This window comes from Myotis davidii, unplaced genomic scaffold (assembly GCF_000327345.1).
Source record: "Myotis davidii unplaced genomic scaffold, ASM32734v1 scaffold1203, whole genome shotgun sequence".
Lineage (NCBI taxonomy): Eukaryota > Metazoa > Chordata > Mammalia > Chiroptera > Vespertilionidae > Myotis > Myotis davidii.
This window is the reverse complement of record NW_006294353.1, coordinates 331220-348368: the sequence shown is the minus strand read 5'-3', so window position 1 is coordinate 348368 and position 17149 is coordinate 331220. Positions and strand designations below refer to the sequence as shown.

Here is a 17149-nt window from a genome sequence, read left to right as displayed (position 1 = left end):
TCACACACTATGTCGTTTTTTCTGCTCAGCCTCTCTCAGGATGAACCTCGTTTTTGAGGTTCATCCATGTTGTAGCCTGTATCCGTGCTTCATTCCTTTTTGTGGCTGAATACTATATTCCATCCACCCCCCACTTTTCCCACCGAACCAGCTGGCTGGGGCACACCATCAGCTACAGCAGCTGTGCCTGATTACTCTCCTGGTTTCTTTCTCATGGTATGAGATAGCTGGAGGAATCACACTGGACCATGACCGCTGTGCCCTCCGCAATGTGGGTGCTGAGGAGGCCTCTGCCCACCACCCGGTGGGGGAGGGCGGGAAGTACCTCGTCAAAGTAGAAGAGAACTCTGCGTCCGGCCACCTCGTACCTCTTCAGTGCCACATGCTGGCTCCGGAGCAGCTGGCGAGGAAGCCAGAGGTCAGGGTTCCCCCAGGCCCTCTGCCTGCAATGCTTGCTTCCTCCCCCATCTCTTTGGGGCCTAACTGGTCAGTGGGAGAGAGGCTGGGGTCCCAAAGGCTGGGGGCGTTGCCCACTGTCATCAACAAGTCCCGATAGGCAGGGTCCAGGGGATGACAATTAGTGCCCCCCAGGCCCTGTGGACCCCCCAGCCCAGGAGAGGGCACCCAAGGCAGCCCTTGTCCCTAGCGGTGCCTCACCTCTTCCTGCAGCCTGTTCCCATCCAGCTCCAGCCCCGGGTCAGGTCTCCCTGTGGTCCCCCAGGGACCCGGCTGAGCCCTGTCACCAGCTCCTGCCTCACCCTCACCATTCAAAACCCTTCCCCCTACCCAGCCCCCCTGCTCGGCCTGGGACCTCTTTTCAGTTTTTTTGTTTGTTTTTATTGGTTTCAGAGAGGAAGGGAGAGGGAGAGGGAGAAGGAGAGAGAAACATCAACGATGAGAAGCCCGTACCCAGATGTCACACATAGTGGGTTCTTTCTAACACTAGCACGCCCCACACTGGGGATCAAGCCTCCTGCATGCCCCACACTGGGAATCAAGCCCGCAACCTGGGCATGTGCCCTGATGGGGAAGCAAACCATGACCTCCTGGTTCATAGGTCAACACTCAACCACTGAGCCACTCCTGCCCTGGAGCCTCTGTGCTGGTCTCCTCCTTCCCCTGGCACTCCTTCCAGTCCCCCTGATCACTCCCTCCCCACACTGTAGACCACCTTGGGCCCAGGCAAGACAGTCCCCCACTTTGTGCACCTCTCCTCCCCCACAAAAGAGGACATGAAACTTGTCTCTCTTAAAGCAAGTCTGCTGAAGCCCTCCACTGCATGGCCGGCTGGCCTGGAGGAGACTACCTAATCAGAGAGCCCCCCGCCTTCCCACCGGCCCCTCAGCAAATGGCCAGCCCCAAAAGCACCAACTCTGCCCAGAAAATGGGGGAAAACCCATCAACCAACCCATTTTAGGAAGTGCTGGGAACTGGCACTCTGGGCAGGACCACCGACCAGAGACCCCCTGGCCTCTGCCTGCCAGAGCTACCTTACCTGCTCCAGGCTCTCCACGTCCGCCCGCAATCCCGACAGCAAGGGCACCTCCAGGACAGCCATGTTGGAGGACCCTGCATGCAGCCACCTTCCGATAAGAGGAGAACAGGCTCAAACTCAAGCCTCTGGTGGAATTCACGGCCCTCTCCACCCCCCACCGCCCCTCCACATGGCTGACGTCCTGCCCTGGTCCTCACTGGCAGGCCATCTGCACACACACGGTTTGCTGGTCATCCGTCAGCCTCTTTCATAGCTGAGACACTGGGGCCATAAGGAGAGGGCCTTGCTAAGGGCTCTGGGCCTGAGGGGAACCTAGTCACTCAGTGCCAGACCTCCATCTCCCCTTTTTTAACATGGGATGTGGCACTGGCCTCTGGGGCCTGCTGCCCTGTGCTGGGCGTTGGTGACAGGAGGGAGGCTGGCATTCAGAGAGGAACCTGCAGACTGCGGGTCCGAGAGTTCAGGGTGGCTACCACCCCTGGGAGGGTCGGGAGGCTCCCTGAGGATTGAGGCCTGAGAGAGCCCCTACCCAGGTGGCACACATCGTGGGTTCTTTCTGACACTGGCAGGCTGGGGGCCCAGGTCAGGGTAGGTGCCACTGTTTGGGCTCCCAAATTATTGGTGTTTGTAGCCAATACTGTCTCTGTCCGGGGGCTGGGACTGACACAAGCACAGGGCAGAAGGCCTCACCTGGTGCACACCTCCAGGGTCACCTGGTACTCCTGGTGATGCAGGTCGGCTGCTGGGTCGTCATCGTCAGCTGAGGGTGCTGGTGCCGGGGGCCGGGGCCGCTCAGCCTCGGGCTCCCGGAGGTTCACGAACAGCTGGAAGGACGGCTTGGCCACTGGGTCTGGCACATTGTAGCTGACATCAATCTGGGGTGGGGGCGGTGAGAAGACCGAGTCTGGGGGCTCTGGGAGTGTGTGTGTGTGTGGGAGGGGGCAGGGCAGGGACAGATGGGAGAGGACAGGATGACGATGACAGTGACATCAGCAACAGTTCCAGGGACTACGGTTACCCATTTAGCTTTGAAATGCCCAAAGCTGTTTAAACAGACCACCATCCCCTTTTTACAGGCCTCAAGCCAGGTCTGCCCGCCCCAGGTCTCTCTCTTCTACCTCCGCTGAGACCACGGTGCCATCTGGGCTCCCACTTTAGAGATGGGAAGGCTGAGGCTGCGAAGGTCTCCAGGCAGACTTGCCTTCTCCCCACTCTCCAGAGCCCGTGAGGCCATCCTGCCCCAGCCCAGAGCTCAGCTAAACCTCAGGACCTGGCGACAGAGGGGCTGTAGGGAGGGCCAGGGGGAAGCCAGTCAAACGGATCTTTCTAGAGGGACCCGATACCCAAGGGGACACATGGTCACCTTCGTTGGGCCCTGCCTTGGGCAGGGCGGACTGTCGATGGGGTGCTGACAGTCTGTCCTGGGGTCTCTCTCACATACCCACCTCACATGCAGAGCTCAGAGCTGTGGCCCACCCCTCCCAGGGTCCCGGGTTCCAGATGCCCCTGTGAGCACCCTCACCTGCATCAGGCAGCAGCCTTCACCCTTGGCACTCACAAACAGCCCGGTGGGGAGGCTGGGGATCTGGGGAGAGAGGACACCGTGATCCCCCCGCAGACACACATGGGTGGGCAGGCAGCTGCCCCCACTCCCAGCCCTGGGAGCACTCACCACGGCCGTCTGCAGGACCTTCTGGTTGGCCCTGTGCAGCTCGAAGGTCTCCTGGTAGTCCAGGTTGGTGGAGGCCAGTGAGACGGTGAGGTTGACGCTGCCAGCGTAGGACAGGATGGCATACTCTGCCAAGGCCTGCAGAGCCACACAGGTGTCCTGGGGACAGAAGGGGAAGCTGCCCTCAGCGCCATGACCAGGCTGGCCAGCAGCCCCTCGGCTCCCCCTCCTGGACGGTGCTGACCCTGCCCAGACCCCAGCCCCTTTCCTGGCCCTGCCCAGCTCGCCTGAGTGGAGGAGAAGCCCCCCAGGGCGTTCCGCTGCTGGGACAGCCACTTCACCACGGGCAGGGCTGCGGCCACGTCGCCCAGGAGGGTGTAGGTCAGCAGGGCGTAGGCAGTCATCTCCACATCCGCCGAGACCACTGCAACGGGAAAGGTGGCCGCCAGGACCCAAACCCTAGGGCCCATGGCAGGCAGCAGGGGAGGGGCTGGCAGTACCTGCCTGGGGTGCCCCGTCGCTGAAGCTCAGGAAGGTGTCCTTGCCCCGATCCTGGGAACCCGTCAGGCTCCAGTGGGTGACCCCGTCTGCAAGGCCAGGACGGATGAGGGCCACACCCCAGGGCGTTCAGCCTGGCATCCCAGGGTGGGCATCAGGGCACGTGGTCTCAAGAAGAGGCCCAAAGGCTGGGCCCCAGTGTGGGGAGGGAGCCCGGCAGCGATGCGGGGACAGGACGGGCCTTGGGGCTGTCTCAGATCGCAACTACATGACAGACCTCGCCTTCCTGTACCCCTGGCGGCATCACTAACCAATGGCCTCCCTCCTGGCTAAGCCATGATGTGTCCCAGGAAGCCACTCCCCACTTGCAAAGGCTCCGTCCTATGAGCTGTGAAAGGCCTTTAAACCCTGAACAAACCAGGCACCCCCGCCCCCCATCCCTGCATTTAGTCCCAAATAGACACCAAGCAGCTAAATGACTGCTCTCAGAGTTTTGCTTTCTTTTTTCCTCCCTTAAGTAGCAAAAACAACTTTGCAGGGGATGTCTGGAGGAGAAAAGCCAGGATGGAGGCTCAGCCCCAGCACAGCTGCTGGGAATACGGGGGGAGGCGGGAGTGGGGGCAGTGAAGGGGAGGGGACTAGTGTGGGGGCATTCAGAGAGGTCACAGGTCAGTGGTGACTGGCACTCCTGGGACACAGTGGGTAGTCATTTTGTAGTTGGGGAGACTGACACCCTGAAGACAGAAAGGCTGCCTGAAGCTCACCCGGTGATGGGAGTGGGGTGAGGACCAGCCCCTGCCAGGGGTGATTTAAGGAAGCCTGGGGGACCCTCTGCTGGGGATCCCTGAGCAGTGTCCTCCCTGGTGGAGGGTGGGGGTCAGTGTTCCCTATTTCCTGGGGGGAGCAAGTGATACTCAGGCTCAATCCACGTCATCAAATGACGTCACTAGGAGATGCAATAATAAGTGAATAATCCAACCAAGTAAAGTGAGCACGAGATGCCTCCTTATTCCCATCACATGTGTCCATGCACTGTTCCCTGGGGTGGCAGGCGCGGGACACCTACCCTGCGTGATGGCCAGGCCGTGGAGCTTCCGCAGGGCCACGGCGGCTGCCGGGCTGCGGAGCAGGGTCAGCGCGTAGGCAGTCAGGGAGCTGGTGTAGGGGTCCGAGGCCAGGGCCACGCTGGACTCCAGGAAGTGCCGCGCTCTGGCAATGGCACCCCTCTCCTCCTGGGGGAGGGGGTGTGGAACATGCAGCCCTGAGAGATCACTCTGCCCCACCCCCACTCCCCACCCAGCACCCCCACCTGCGTGCCAGGGGACAGCGCCAGGTGGCTCACAGCCCCTTGCTTTTATGTTGGTGCCAGCATTTCCCGAATGAAGTCTGAGCACAGAGATCAACCCAGAGCAGCTCTGGGGACACGGGCAGAGCGCTGGCCGCCCACCCACCTCCCCTCGTCACCACGCGGGACTCTGAGTCCCACTGCTCGGCTTTTCAAGGCCTCGAATCAACGGTCGCCTCCTCCAGAGAGTCCACCAGCCCTGCTCACACTCACCCACCCGCCCCCACCCGCCAGTGTGAGTTGCTGGAGGACGGAAACCCAGTTTACTGCCCAGTGATGGGCTAGGTTCAGGGAAACTGCCTCAAAATAATGGTTAGACGGAGAAATGAGTGATTGGAAGCATTTAAGAATTAGCAAGTGAGCCATGTGTTCCCGCGGGCACCGGGGGAGCCTTGGAGTTAAGCTGACTCCGCTTTAGTGTCATGAAGACCGCAGAAGGCAGCTCTCCCCAAGCTTCCCATCTTCAGACCAGGACAGAGCGTGGGGGCTGCTGTGAAGGTGCGGTGTCCAGATGCACCCTGTACCTTCCGGGGCAGGTGCCAGGGATGACACAGCAGGGGACCCGGACCCAGACCCAGGCCTGGCCCGTGCAGGCCAGCAGGGGAACCCCCTCCCCCGTTCCTCCCGCCTGATCTCTGGGCCCCTGCGCTCACCTCCGAGGCCACATCCGTCTCCAGAAGTGCAGCCACCACATAGGCCGTCAGCGGGACTGCGCCATGGATCCCGCCCTGCAGGAGGATTCTTGGCTGCACCCCGACCAGAGGGGCAGCCCTCACCGCAGGCCCGGCAGCACCAGGGCAGGCAGGGCAGGGCCAGGGTCCGAAAGGAGGCCCGGAGGCCGCTCACCTGGATGTCCTTGTTCAGAATCCTGCCTGTGGCTGGGAAGGAGCCGTCCACCTGCTGCTGCCGCATGATCCAGCCCTTGGCGGCCGCCAGCTCCCGGGGGTCAATGAAGATGAAGCTTCGCGCCTGGGCAAAGGACTTCAGGACAAAGGCTGTGAGCCTGAAACAGCACCAAAGGGGCTGGGAGGTGCAGAGCAGGGTCGCCTCCCGCGTGCCCGCTTGGGGACTGGGGGATGCCCCCGAATCCCTCTGAGCCTCCACCTCCTCATCGGTGAGACAGGTGAGCCCAGTCTGCCCGTCTGTCCGGGGCGGCTGAGAGCGCTCAGGGAAAGTGTGTGGGCACCAGCTGGCCCAGTGATGGAGCCAGTCTCCTTGCCAGGCCCTCTCTCTCCGGCACCCAAGCCCTCCTACAGACTGGCCCAGCCCCACCTCCCCTGCCATGTGCATCCATGGTAAAGCTAAGACCGCGGCCTGGCACACAGGAGCACCCACTAAGTGAACAAGTGAATGAGCAAATGAATGAATGAACATGCAGTGAATGCATAGGTGCCTGGGAAGCTATCTGTAACTGATCCCGAGTTTTAAGGCTTTGAGGCTGGGTCCTCCCCGTCAAGTATTTAGGGAGAAGCACTAAGGATTGTCCGTCCCGATGGATACCGGCTCTGTGCTGAGCACACACACATCCTATCCCACTGTTTCTTGGATCCCGGTCCTGGATGTATAGTGAGGAAACAGGCTCAGAGAGGTTGGGCACCTGCTCTAAGGGCACACAGCTCACAAGGGACACAGCCCCGTTTTCCCAGCCCCAGGTGGATGCCGTGCCCCTGCCTGTGCTTCCTGTAGCCTCACCCTAAAGAGCTCTTCACAGGGGAGGGCGAGGGAGAGGCCTCTGAGTGTCACGTGGCAACCACAGGGGACCTGGTCTTGCTCACGGTGTGCGTGTCCACAGGGGAAGGTGTGTGATGAGTCACAGCTCACTGTTCCTGACCGGCAGAGACCCTGGGGGCTACTGGGGCTTGGCCAGCTTCTGAAGAAGGAGCCAATGGCTCTGGCCACCGGGGGCGGTGTTACCGTGGCCGTGCATCAAGGGCCATCAGCACATCAGGGCCCTGGGACCAGAACTGGGACAGTAGACAGGCTGCTGGGGGATGGGAGACTGGGCAGGTCTGGAGCCACGTGAGCAGCTCCGTCACCGCAGGGCTCAGCTGGGCGTGTCCTGCTCCCCTGGGCCTAGGCACCGCGGTTGTGCAGTGGACGCTGTCGGCTTAAGGGCAGGGCATCTCCACACACACAGCTGCTGCAGGTGCCGCCAGGCTGGTGCTTTGGGAGGAGGGCCCCTGGGGACAGTTGGGGGTGCCCTACAGTCTGTGGCCGGGGCAAATCCACAGACTGTCATGGTCCGAGGATCCCCGGGAACAAGACCCGGGTCTGCCCAGCCCCCCACTGGGCCTGCCCTGGTCACTCCAAAAGTCAGAGGGAGCCCCTTGCCAGGGAAACCGGATGCCAGGCCATTCCTCCTAAGCACCCAACCCAGACCTCTCCATCCCCATCCTCAGGTCCAGGGCGCCCGAAGGAGGCCCAGAGCGCCCAGGCCTGTTCCCAAAAGGCCGGAGAACCAGGGGGTCCGGGTCCCAGGGGCTGCGGCCACAGCAGCAGAAAGAGTAACAGTAGCTCCCACCACCCACACCGCACCCAGGGCCAGGCAGAGCCTCCACTTGCCAGGCAGGCTACGTGTCACCCTGGGGTCAGGCCCCGAGTCCTGGCCTCGCCGTGCTGGACGAGGCCCTCTGTGGCAGCGCCGGGCGTGGGACTCACCACATGCTCCCTGAGGCGTCCCGCTCCCCGAAAGCACTGTAGGCGCCATCTCGGTGCTTATAGGTCAGCTGCCGCTGGTAGCCTGTGGGACAAGCAGAGGTGATGGCATCCTCTGCTGAACGGCCTGGCCCGGGCCGGCCCATGTCCCACCCTGGGAACCACAGACCATGCCACAGCCACATCGGGGATCCTTGAAACTGCCCCATCACAGCAGGGCTGGCCAATGTGCACCATCTCGGGGCAACGCCCGCCCTCCATCCCCAGAGGTGGGGACTGCTCCGCCCAATGGAGACGCCACAGTGACCAAAGCAGGAGAGTGACGGGGACAGAAGGGAAGGAGGGAGGGAAGTCAGGCAACTAGGGGGCCTCCAAGCTGGGCATCAGGTCTTATTGTAAGGCCAGCAGGGGGCATGGGCAGTGCAAGCCCTGCAAGCGATTACAAATTGATCAGATCATGAGACTCAGAAATTCCACTCCAGCGATCTTCCGTGTGTCTTTACCCAGCCCAGGAATGGGACGGTGGGTGGCAGCACCATCTAAGGGTCCCGAGCTGGAGACCGCTGCTTGCCCATCAGCACGCACATCGTGGTCCCTTTACACAGCAACGGGAGGTGAAAGGACCCCGCGTCCCCCAGCTCAGGGAGCAACTCTCTCTCTCTCTCTCTCTCTCTCTCACACACACACACACACACACACACACACACACACACGGCGCAGGCAGGAGCACGCTGTGGATGCCCTGGTCAGAGCGCCAAGAGCAGAAAGCTAATCTGTGCTACTCAGGGCAGGAAAGTAAACCCAGATCCAACTCCGATATTTTATAGGACTTTTTCTATTCTAAATGTGTGTGTTTTTAAATATTACTAGAGGCCGGGTGCACGAAATTCATGCACAGGAGGGGTCCCTCAGCCCAACTGCACCCTCTCCAATCCAGGACCCCTCAGGGGATGTCCGACTGCTGGTTTAGGCCCGATCCTAATTGCTCACTTGCCTGCCTGACTGATCGCCCCCTACCTGCTCTACCCTGCCGGCCAGATCACCCCTAACTGCCTCAGCCCCCGCCACTGTGGCTTTGTCTGGAAGGACGTCTAGAAGACGTCCAGTCTACCCCATCTAATTAGCATATTACCCTTTTATTAGTATAGATTATATTGCTCTTGTTGGTTAAAAAAAAAGTCTACATTTTTAAAAGATTCTGTTCTTTCCCCTGGCTGACTACCAGTACTCAGAGCCTTGTCCTCACAGGTGTGGCCCCAGCTCTGCTGACAGTGGCCTCACTCAGCCACTTCCTTCCCTCCCCCCATCTACTGTGCCTGGCATGCGGGCCACCCCAGCAGTCATGGCTGCCTTCCTCCCCACACCCTCAACCAGTTCCCCCAGTACCTTGTACCAGGTGATCAGTGGTCTCCCTTTCCACTTCGGGGCTGAGCTGCCGGGTTTTCTGAAGATACTTCAGGACAAAGACATTGGGCGCAAAGTGGATCATGTTTTGCTCTCCGCAGCCAAAGGGCAGCCGCAGGAGGCTGCTGAGGTGGCTCAGGGTGGGCCCCATGACGTCTCCTGGGGAGAAGGAAAGGAAGGCTGGGCTGGGGCCCGGCCTTGCCAGGGTCCTCGCTGTCTTTGGGGCAGCTTTGCAGAGATGGGAGCCCACCTGTGGCCTAACAGTGGCCACCCCCACCTCCGAATGCTAGTGCTGCCATTTGACACTGGACTGCACCCTGTCCAGTCAGCCCACCTGACCTACCAGCTCTGGTGGCCACCTCATACACACCTCCCTGTGTTCCTTAGCTTGAACTCAGGTGTTCTTTCTCTGCCTTTTCATTACACTAAATGCTTTTTGCTTTCTGGCTTTTTAAACAGGTACATTCAAGGCTATGAATTTCCCTCAAAGTATGATTTTGCTGCACCTCACAAATAATAATGCATCAATACAGCCATTTAGATTTCTAAATCATTCTAAATATTTTTTCTAACTTTTAATAAAAAAGGTGATTTTTAAAAATTGCTTTTAGAGAGAGGAAAGGAGAGAGAGCAAGAGAAAATCAATTTATTTTTCCACTGATTTATGCATTCATTTGTTGATTCTTTTTTTTAATATGCTTTTATTGATTTCAGAGAGAGGAAGAGAGATAGAAACATCAATGATGACAGAGAATCATTGATCGGCTGCCTGCTGCAGGTCCTCTATTGGGGATTGAGCCTGCAACCCAGGTATGTGCCCTGACAGGGATTGAACTGTGATCTCCTTTGTTCATAGATCAATGCTCAACCACTAAGCCACACCAGCTGGGCCATTGGTTGATCTTGTATGTGCCCTGACGGAACCCACACCCCTGGCTGATGGGGCTGCTGCTCTAACCAACTGTGCTACACGGCCAGGGCAGTATTTGGATTTTTAATAAAAGTTTCCATACATGTCAGTGCATTTAAAAATTTTTTTCTTTTACTTCCGGTCCTTATTCTCATCCTTTCACACTGTGTCTTCCTCTTCTCGGCCTCTCTGTCCCCAAAATTGCTGAGGGGCCCTCCAGAATCCCCACTGTTCCCTGGTCGCACCTCCTTTCCTTCCTTGGTCTTTCCTCCTGTCCCACTGTGGCTGCCACCGCTTCTGGGGCCTTCTCCGTGGAGGGGCTGCCTGGCTACTTTCTCATCGACCCCCTCTGGGTTCCCTGCGTCCTCTCTGCCCTCTGCCCTCTTGTGCGGAAGGCACTGGCACCGGGGTCAGCCTTCCCCTCCTCTCCACCTCGGCCCACATGCCTCCCCACCTATGCCCTTCACCTCCATTTGGGCCACGAACCCTCCCAGCCACCTCTAACTTCACCTTGTACCTCAGAAATCATCAACTCCAATATCTTCTGATCCAGCCACAGCCATCAACCCTGAGCCTCAGGGCTTCCACTCTCTGATGTCAGACCTAAGACCCCCTCGGTCAGGCCTGTCTGCCCGCTCCTGGCCTCTCCCCCTCCCCACCCTTCCAGCTCCCAACAGAAGATGGATCACACAGTGCCTACTTCCCACTCCCATGCCTGAGCTACAGAAGACAGTCCACAGCCCTAGAGGCTCCGGTCACAGCTTCTTGCCCCTGTTCAGCCAACGTTCTAGATGCCTGCGCCTCTCACCAGGACCCCCACGCCCCTCCCTGTACCCGGCTGGTTTCACCTGGCCGTTTGGCCTTCTTTGCCCATTGCCCCAGCTCCATTGCCTCTGGAGTTTATCACCTGCCCCTTGGGGTCACCCTACACAGGGCTTGGACCGGGTAGGCTGGACCTGTCTTCTCGGCCAGACAAGGCGCTCTTCAAGGGTAGGTTTGGGATCACCTCTGGGACTGTCCCCAGAGCCCAGCATGGAGAAGGCACTAGAAACTACTTGTCAGGTGAGAGTGGGTGTATGGCTGGAGGCCCTAGGGGCACAGGTTCCCAGCAGAGCCCAGTGTGACCTGAACCTGAAGTGGCCACCTGGCCCTCGGGCTCCGGCCCCATCCTCCCGAGCCAAGCTGTGGAGCTGGCACACCTATGAGGGAAGCGGCCGCCCGCTCCGAGCCAGGGATGGCGCTGGGTGGGACCCCCAGGGTGAAGGCCTCGCTGTAGCTCTCATCCGCCTCCATCTTCCTCCAGATGCGGAACTCGCCCACGGAGCCCCAGCCGGTGGAGAAGCCAATGAACTGCACATCTGGGGCCTTGGGGAGGGTCCAGGTCATGATGACAGACTCGTTGGATGGCTCTGGGCCGTACCCAACCTGCAAGGAAGAGGCCACGGCTGCTGGAAGCTGGGAGAAAGCACGCAGTGGCACTCAGGCAGCAGCAACACTGGCTACCGGGTCCAGGTCAGAGAAACCAGAGGTTATCCTATCCATTGAATGGCCAACAGAGACACAGCACGGCATCTACAGGTCCCGAGGTGACCCGGCTCCCTGGAACCTCTGGGCCTTTGCACATGCTGTTCCCTCTGCCAGGAACATCCTTCACCCTGGTTTGCTCAATGGCCTATGTCCCTCCTCTAGGAAGCTGTGTTAGCTGTTCCTTTTCTATGGCCCCCCTCCTTGGATCACAAAGTACCCTGAGCCCCTTTTTGACCTGGTCACATCCACTTTCTTTCTACCTAACCACCCACCACCGCTCAGCTCCCAGATCCCCAGGCGCTTCCTCTGCCAGAGCTCTCACCACAACTCCAGGTGGACTGTGAGAAACTCGAGGTGCCGCCCTGTGTCCACCCTCCTCCTCCCCAGCCCTCCTCAGAGCCACACACAGAGCGGGAAGCAGTAAAGGTCAAAGAACCACGCGGTTCCCATGCCCAGCCAGGCCAGCCCAGCCGTGCCTCGATGAGCCCGCCGTGCCAGCTGATCCAAAACGTTCGGAACTCATCCCAGGAGAGGATCTTGGCCGTGTGTGTGCCGGCCACGGGCTCGCCCATCTTGCTGGTGGAGATCCAGGACCTGGTGTTCTGGTGTCCCCCTAGGACGATCTCAACCATCTCTGCGGTGTCTTGGGGCCCGGGGGACAAGGCCACGCGGGCGTCGTTGTGGGCTCGCACGGCCAGGTCGAAACGCGTGAGGCGCTGTGGCCGCTGCACGTACTGGAACTCGTACTTGTTGGGCGTGGAGATATGAACTCTCTCTGGATGGAGGAAAGGAAGAGGGGGCATTGTGGGTCGCCTGAAGGCCCCCGCCTCCCTGTTGCCTGCTCCTGGAGCCGAGAATGGGGACAATGGGGAGTGGGTCTCACTGTGGCTCGGCCAGCAGCTGCAGAGGCATGGCTGCTGCTGGCTTAATGACGGCTGTGCCAACAGCACAGGAAAGAAGACGTGCTCTCAGGGATACTTCCTGCAAAAGATGCACAAGACCTGTGCCCTGGGAACTGGAAATGCTACTGAAACTAAGACAGACCCAAGTCAGTAGGGAGCCAGATATGTTCATGGGTCTGAAGACAATATTTCGAGACACTAATCTACAGATGTGATATCATCCCAACAAAACCCCAGCAGGGTCTTTGGAGAAATTGCAAAGCTGATTCTACATGGAAACGCAAGACCTAGAAGAAGCAAAACAACTTTAATAAGAAAGAATCGAGTTGGAGGACTCACCCCATATGACACTGAGACTAAAGCTACAGGAATAGCCCGGCTGGTGTGGCCCAGTGGTTGATCATCGCCCTATGAACCAGGAAGTCATGGTTTGATTCCCGGTTCAGGGCACATGCCTGGGTTGCAATCCCTCCGCCCCCCAGTAGGGGGCATGCAGGAGGTGGCTGATAAATGATTCTCTCTCATCATCGATGTTTCTATCTCTTTCTCCCTTCCTCTCTGAAATCAATAAAAAAAATAAGCCTCCCGCACACCCCACACTGGGGATCGAGCCCGCAACCCAGGCATGTGCCCTTGACCGGAATCGAACCCGGGACCCTTCAGTCCACAGACTGACGCTCTATCCACTGAGCCAAACCAGCTAGGGCAAATATATATGTATTTTTTTTTAATTCTAAAAAAAATAAAATAAAACTACAGGAATCACCAGAGTGTAGCTGTGCTGTCAACATAGACAAATCCTCAATGGAACAGAACAGGGAGTCCAGAAATAGACACACACACATGTCTGAACAACTGACTTTCAACAAAGCTGTGAAGGCAATCCCACAGGGAAAGAAAAGTCTTTTCAAGAAATGGTGCTAGAGCCCTGGCCGGTACTCAGTGGGTTAGAGAGAGAGAAACTTACTTGTTGTTCCACTTATTTATACATTCATTGGTTGATTCTTGTACATGCTCTGACAAGGGATTGAACCCACAACCTTGGCATATCGGGATGACGCTCTAACCAGGCATAAATGCTAATTTAAGGGGCGTCAAGGTAGACCCCGGACCCCCACCCTCTGGAACTCACTTTAATTTCCCATGTCCTCCTCTGCTGCACCAAGGTCTGGGTCTCCCTAATTCCTCAGTGCCACTCTAACACCCCTTCCCTGGACCCTGGGCTCTACTCCTGCCCACAGTCACTTTTCTTGTTGGCATCGACAGTCTGCAATTGGGTACATTCACTTCCTGTGTGGCAGGTGCCCAGCCCTCACTCTGGTTCATGGCTGTCCCCAGACAGAACATCTCAGTTCTCTGCTGCTGGGTCCTCAGCCCCCAGGGAGGGTGGCTGTCTACTTAGCAGCTGGAGAGCTGCGACACTGCAGGGGTAAGGGCCGAAGTCCTCAGGGGGTGGGGCCGGGGACTCACCGTTGGGACAGAAGAAAGCACTGTAGGTGTACGTGCGGGGAGCTCCTTCGGGCTGAAACAGAGAAATGGGGAAACAGCGTTGGCTGGCGGTCAGGAGAGGGTGCAGTGTCCTCCCAGGGCAGCGGCTCCAGCTCTGGACACTGCAGGGTGATGCCAACCTCACAGGTACACAGACAAGGCCTGGGCTGCCCACCTCCCAGGCCCAGGTGGGGAAACTGAGGCTCCCGCCCCCTTCCCTGGGCTCTAGTCAAACAAACTCACCAACCAATCCTGGACTTGCCATGCTCCCCACGCTCCCACTGGCCCTCCTGGCCGCCCTCTTCCACGGGCTGCCAGCCCAGTGTCCCTCTGGGGGTGGGGAGCACTATGCCTTGAAGGCTGCCGTGACCGAAGGCCCCACCTGACGCCCCTCAGCACCCAGAAGGGGAGGCCACGGAGAGGGGCCAGATGCTGCAGCCTTCTGGCGAGGGGCCCCCTCACCTGTCCAGGGCCCCCAGGGCCCCGAGGCCCTGCTGAAAGAAACCAGGGAGGTCCCAGGGAGCCGAGCCCTGACCCGGTGCCCTGGGCGAGGGCGTGGGCTCACCTCCACGATCACGCTGCGCCGGACGTGGTCCCTCCCGGCGGGGACCCTCCCGTCAGCGTAGCTCTCCTCGGCCTGTTTGCTGGGCTTCCCGTCCCGGCAGCAGCTTGTTTCTCCGTAAGCCAGGACTTTGGCTGCAGAGATCTGAGTGCTCAGTGCTGCTCTCAGAGCAGGGAACTGTCCTGCCCCCCTTGTAACATTCATGCACATGTATGTGTGCGCATGCACGCACACGTGAAAGCTGCATGGTGTATATGTGCGTGTGCACGTGTGTGTCTGTGCATGCATGTGTTTGTGTGCATGCATGTGTGTGTTTGTACTTGCATGCATGCACACGTGTGTGCTACACTGGTTTGGTGCCTTAAGAACCCGGCTCTAGCAGGTAAGGCCTCAAGCCCCACCCTCAGGGGCCGCCTCCCCCATGTCCTGACCATTCCCTCTGGCCGGCCTCCCCAGCTACTTTCCTGCCCTTCAGGAGGGCCCTCCCTCCACCCCACACCTCGCCCCTGCGTGGCCTGGAGTGGGTGCCCAAAGAGCAGGGCCCTCACCTGTGATGTTGCTGAGCCCCAGGTCGCTGAAGGACAGGACCACCCAGATGGGCTCCGTCTCCCCAGAGGCCACGCACAGCTTCTTGGTCAGATGACGTTTGCCGGGATGCCCGACAAACCGGGTGCCCTTGGGAACGGAGATCTTCACGTACACCTGCAGGGGGTGGGCTCATGGTGCCCCGAGTCTGTGCGACCCCCAGCACACCCCACCACCCGCCGCCACCGTCAGCCTGCCAGCCCTCCCCCAAAACCGTGCCTCCTTGGAAGCCCCCTTTCCAGTTCTAACCAGAACCTGTACTCACAGTGTCCTGCTGGGAGCCCCCTTCCCCCCTCAGCTCCCCACATCCCCCAGGTCTAGTTCCCCCCTCAGACCAAGACCAGTTCAAGAGCAACCTCTCCACAGCCACCCCGGGGCATCGAGTGATGAGCCGCTCCCCATGCAGGCCCCACAGAGCAGCCCTCTGAGACTCTCCAACCACCGAGGCTACAGCATCCTAACAGCTCTGTGTGCGCATGCGTGTGCACCATGTGTCTCTATAACCCCAAATCTAGGACAGGCTCTTTGCTCCCCATCTGCTTGTTCGGCCAGCAGGTATGAAGTACCTCGTGGGTGCAGGTGCCCTGCTAGGAGCTAAAGAAACAGAACTCAGTGAACCACGGAGCCTGTGGGAGTGAGCGGGACCAGGCTGAACTCACACACCCAGTTTACAGATAGGAAAACTGAGGCAGAACGGCTGGTAGTTTAGCCAAGCTAAAGCCCAGAGGGTCCTCTGAGGAAAGGGAGGCACAGGTGTGCTGAGACCACGTCCCAACCCCCAGCAGCCTCGGCGCCCTTCAGCTCACAAATTCCAACCCCTCCCTCGACAGATGTCCTCATTTTTCAGGAAAAGCCAGCAATCTGTTTGGGGGGAGTAACCTCTCTTGGTTTCTACAGTGTCTCTGTTTTGGGGCCACAGCTCACATCTTCTGTTGTCCGTGTGAAATAAGCCAGAAGCCTTGGGGGACACTGTGCACCTGGGCAGGGTCTGGAGGAGGCCAGCCGTGTCCCCAGCGCCCCGCTGGCCGGGGTGAGGCTGACACCGAGCTGGACTCCTGACCCTGTGCCCCGCCTACCGCTCTGCCCCGGCCCCAGTTTATAATCGCTGCCCCCGAGAGCTGACTCTAACCATGGGGAGCCCTCCTCGCCTCCCTTCCTCTCACCCTCCAGCTGGCATCCAGGCTGAGACGGGGCTCAAAGATGACAAGGTCAGGGAGGATGGGGGCCCCTGGCCTCCCCAAGCTGCACCAAATCAGAGCCCCCCAAACACCCTTTCCCCACTGTGCCCCTACCAGATCCTGGCCCTGCAGGGCCCCTCCACCTCACCTGCTGTCCTTCCCTGTCACCAGGTTCTGAAATCCCTCAGCCTCCAAGGTCAGCCTCCTCCAGGGCAGCTGCTATGGGTCGAACTGTGTCCCCCCAAAAGATATGCTGATGCTCTAACCCCCACTACCTGTAATCGTGACCTTATTTGGAAACAGGGTCATCAAATTACAATGAGACCCTAATCCAACATGACTGGGGTCCTTCCTTATAGCATTTGGACGCAGACATTCACAGAAGGAAGCGGGCCACATGAAGACAGGGGCAGAGATGGGAGCTACGCAGCCACAGGCAAGAGGAACACAAGGGTTGCAGCAGCCACCAGAGGCCTGGAGAGCCAGGCAACACTGTCCCTCAGAGCCTCACAGGGTCATCAAATTACAATGAGACCCTAATCCGACATGACTGGGGTCCTTCCTTATAATATTTGGACGCAGACGTTCACAGAGGGAAGGTGGCCACGTGAAGACAGGGGCAGAGATGGGAGCGCCGCAGCCACAGGCAAGAGGAACACAAGGGTTTCGGCAGCCACCAGAGGCCAGGAGAGCAATGATGGGCTCAGAGCCACTGTCCCTCAGAGCCTCTAGAACAGTGGTTATCAACCTTCTGGCCCTTTAAATACATGTTGTGACCCAACCATAACATTATTTTCGTTGCTACTTCATAACTGTAATGTTGCTACTGTTATGAATCGTGATGTAAATATCTGATATGCAGGATGGTCTTAGGCGGCCCCTGTGAAAGGGTCATTCGACCGCCAAAGGGGTCGCGACCCACAGGTGGAGA

General features: G+C 58.9%; 1 protein-coding gene across 1 annotated transcript in view; it reads right to left on the bottom strand.

The window, feature by feature from the left end:
• Window positions 1-211: 211 nt before the first annotated feature.
• CPAMD8 (C3 and PZP-like, alpha-2-macroglobulin domain containing 8) overlaps window positions 212-17149 on the bottom strand; it is a 52890-nt gene continuing 35952 nt past the window's right edge. Inside the window, exons 20-36 of the mRNA XM_015567018.1 lie at window positions 15004-15157; window positions 14459-14589; window positions 13876-13927; window positions 11980-12278; window positions 11176-11401; window positions 9049-9225; window positions 7666-7747; window positions 5854-6010; window positions 5661-5735; window positions 4729-4894; window positions 3665-3751; window positions 3452-3588; window positions 3168-3323; window positions 3018-3080; window positions 2186-2370; window positions 1496-1583; window positions 212-400 (exon numbers count right to left, since the gene is read on the bottom strand). Of these exons, the coding sequence (XP_015422504.1) occupies window positions 212-400; window positions 1496-1583; window positions 2186-2370; window positions 3018-3080; window positions 3168-3323; window positions 3452-3588; window positions 3665-3751; window positions 4729-4894; window positions 5661-5735; window positions 5854-6010; window positions 7666-7747; window positions 9049-9225; window positions 11176-11401; window positions 11980-12278; window positions 13876-13927; window positions 14459-14589; window positions 15004-15157 (2424 nt within the window). The remainder of the gene's footprint in view (window positions 401-1495; window positions 1584-2185; window positions 2371-3017; window positions 3081-3167; window positions 3324-3451; window positions 3589-3664; window positions 3752-4728; window positions 4895-5660; window positions 5736-5853; window positions 6011-7665; window positions 7748-9048; window positions 9226-11175; window positions 11402-11979; window positions 12279-13875; window positions 13928-14458; window positions 14590-15003; window positions 15158-17149) is intronic.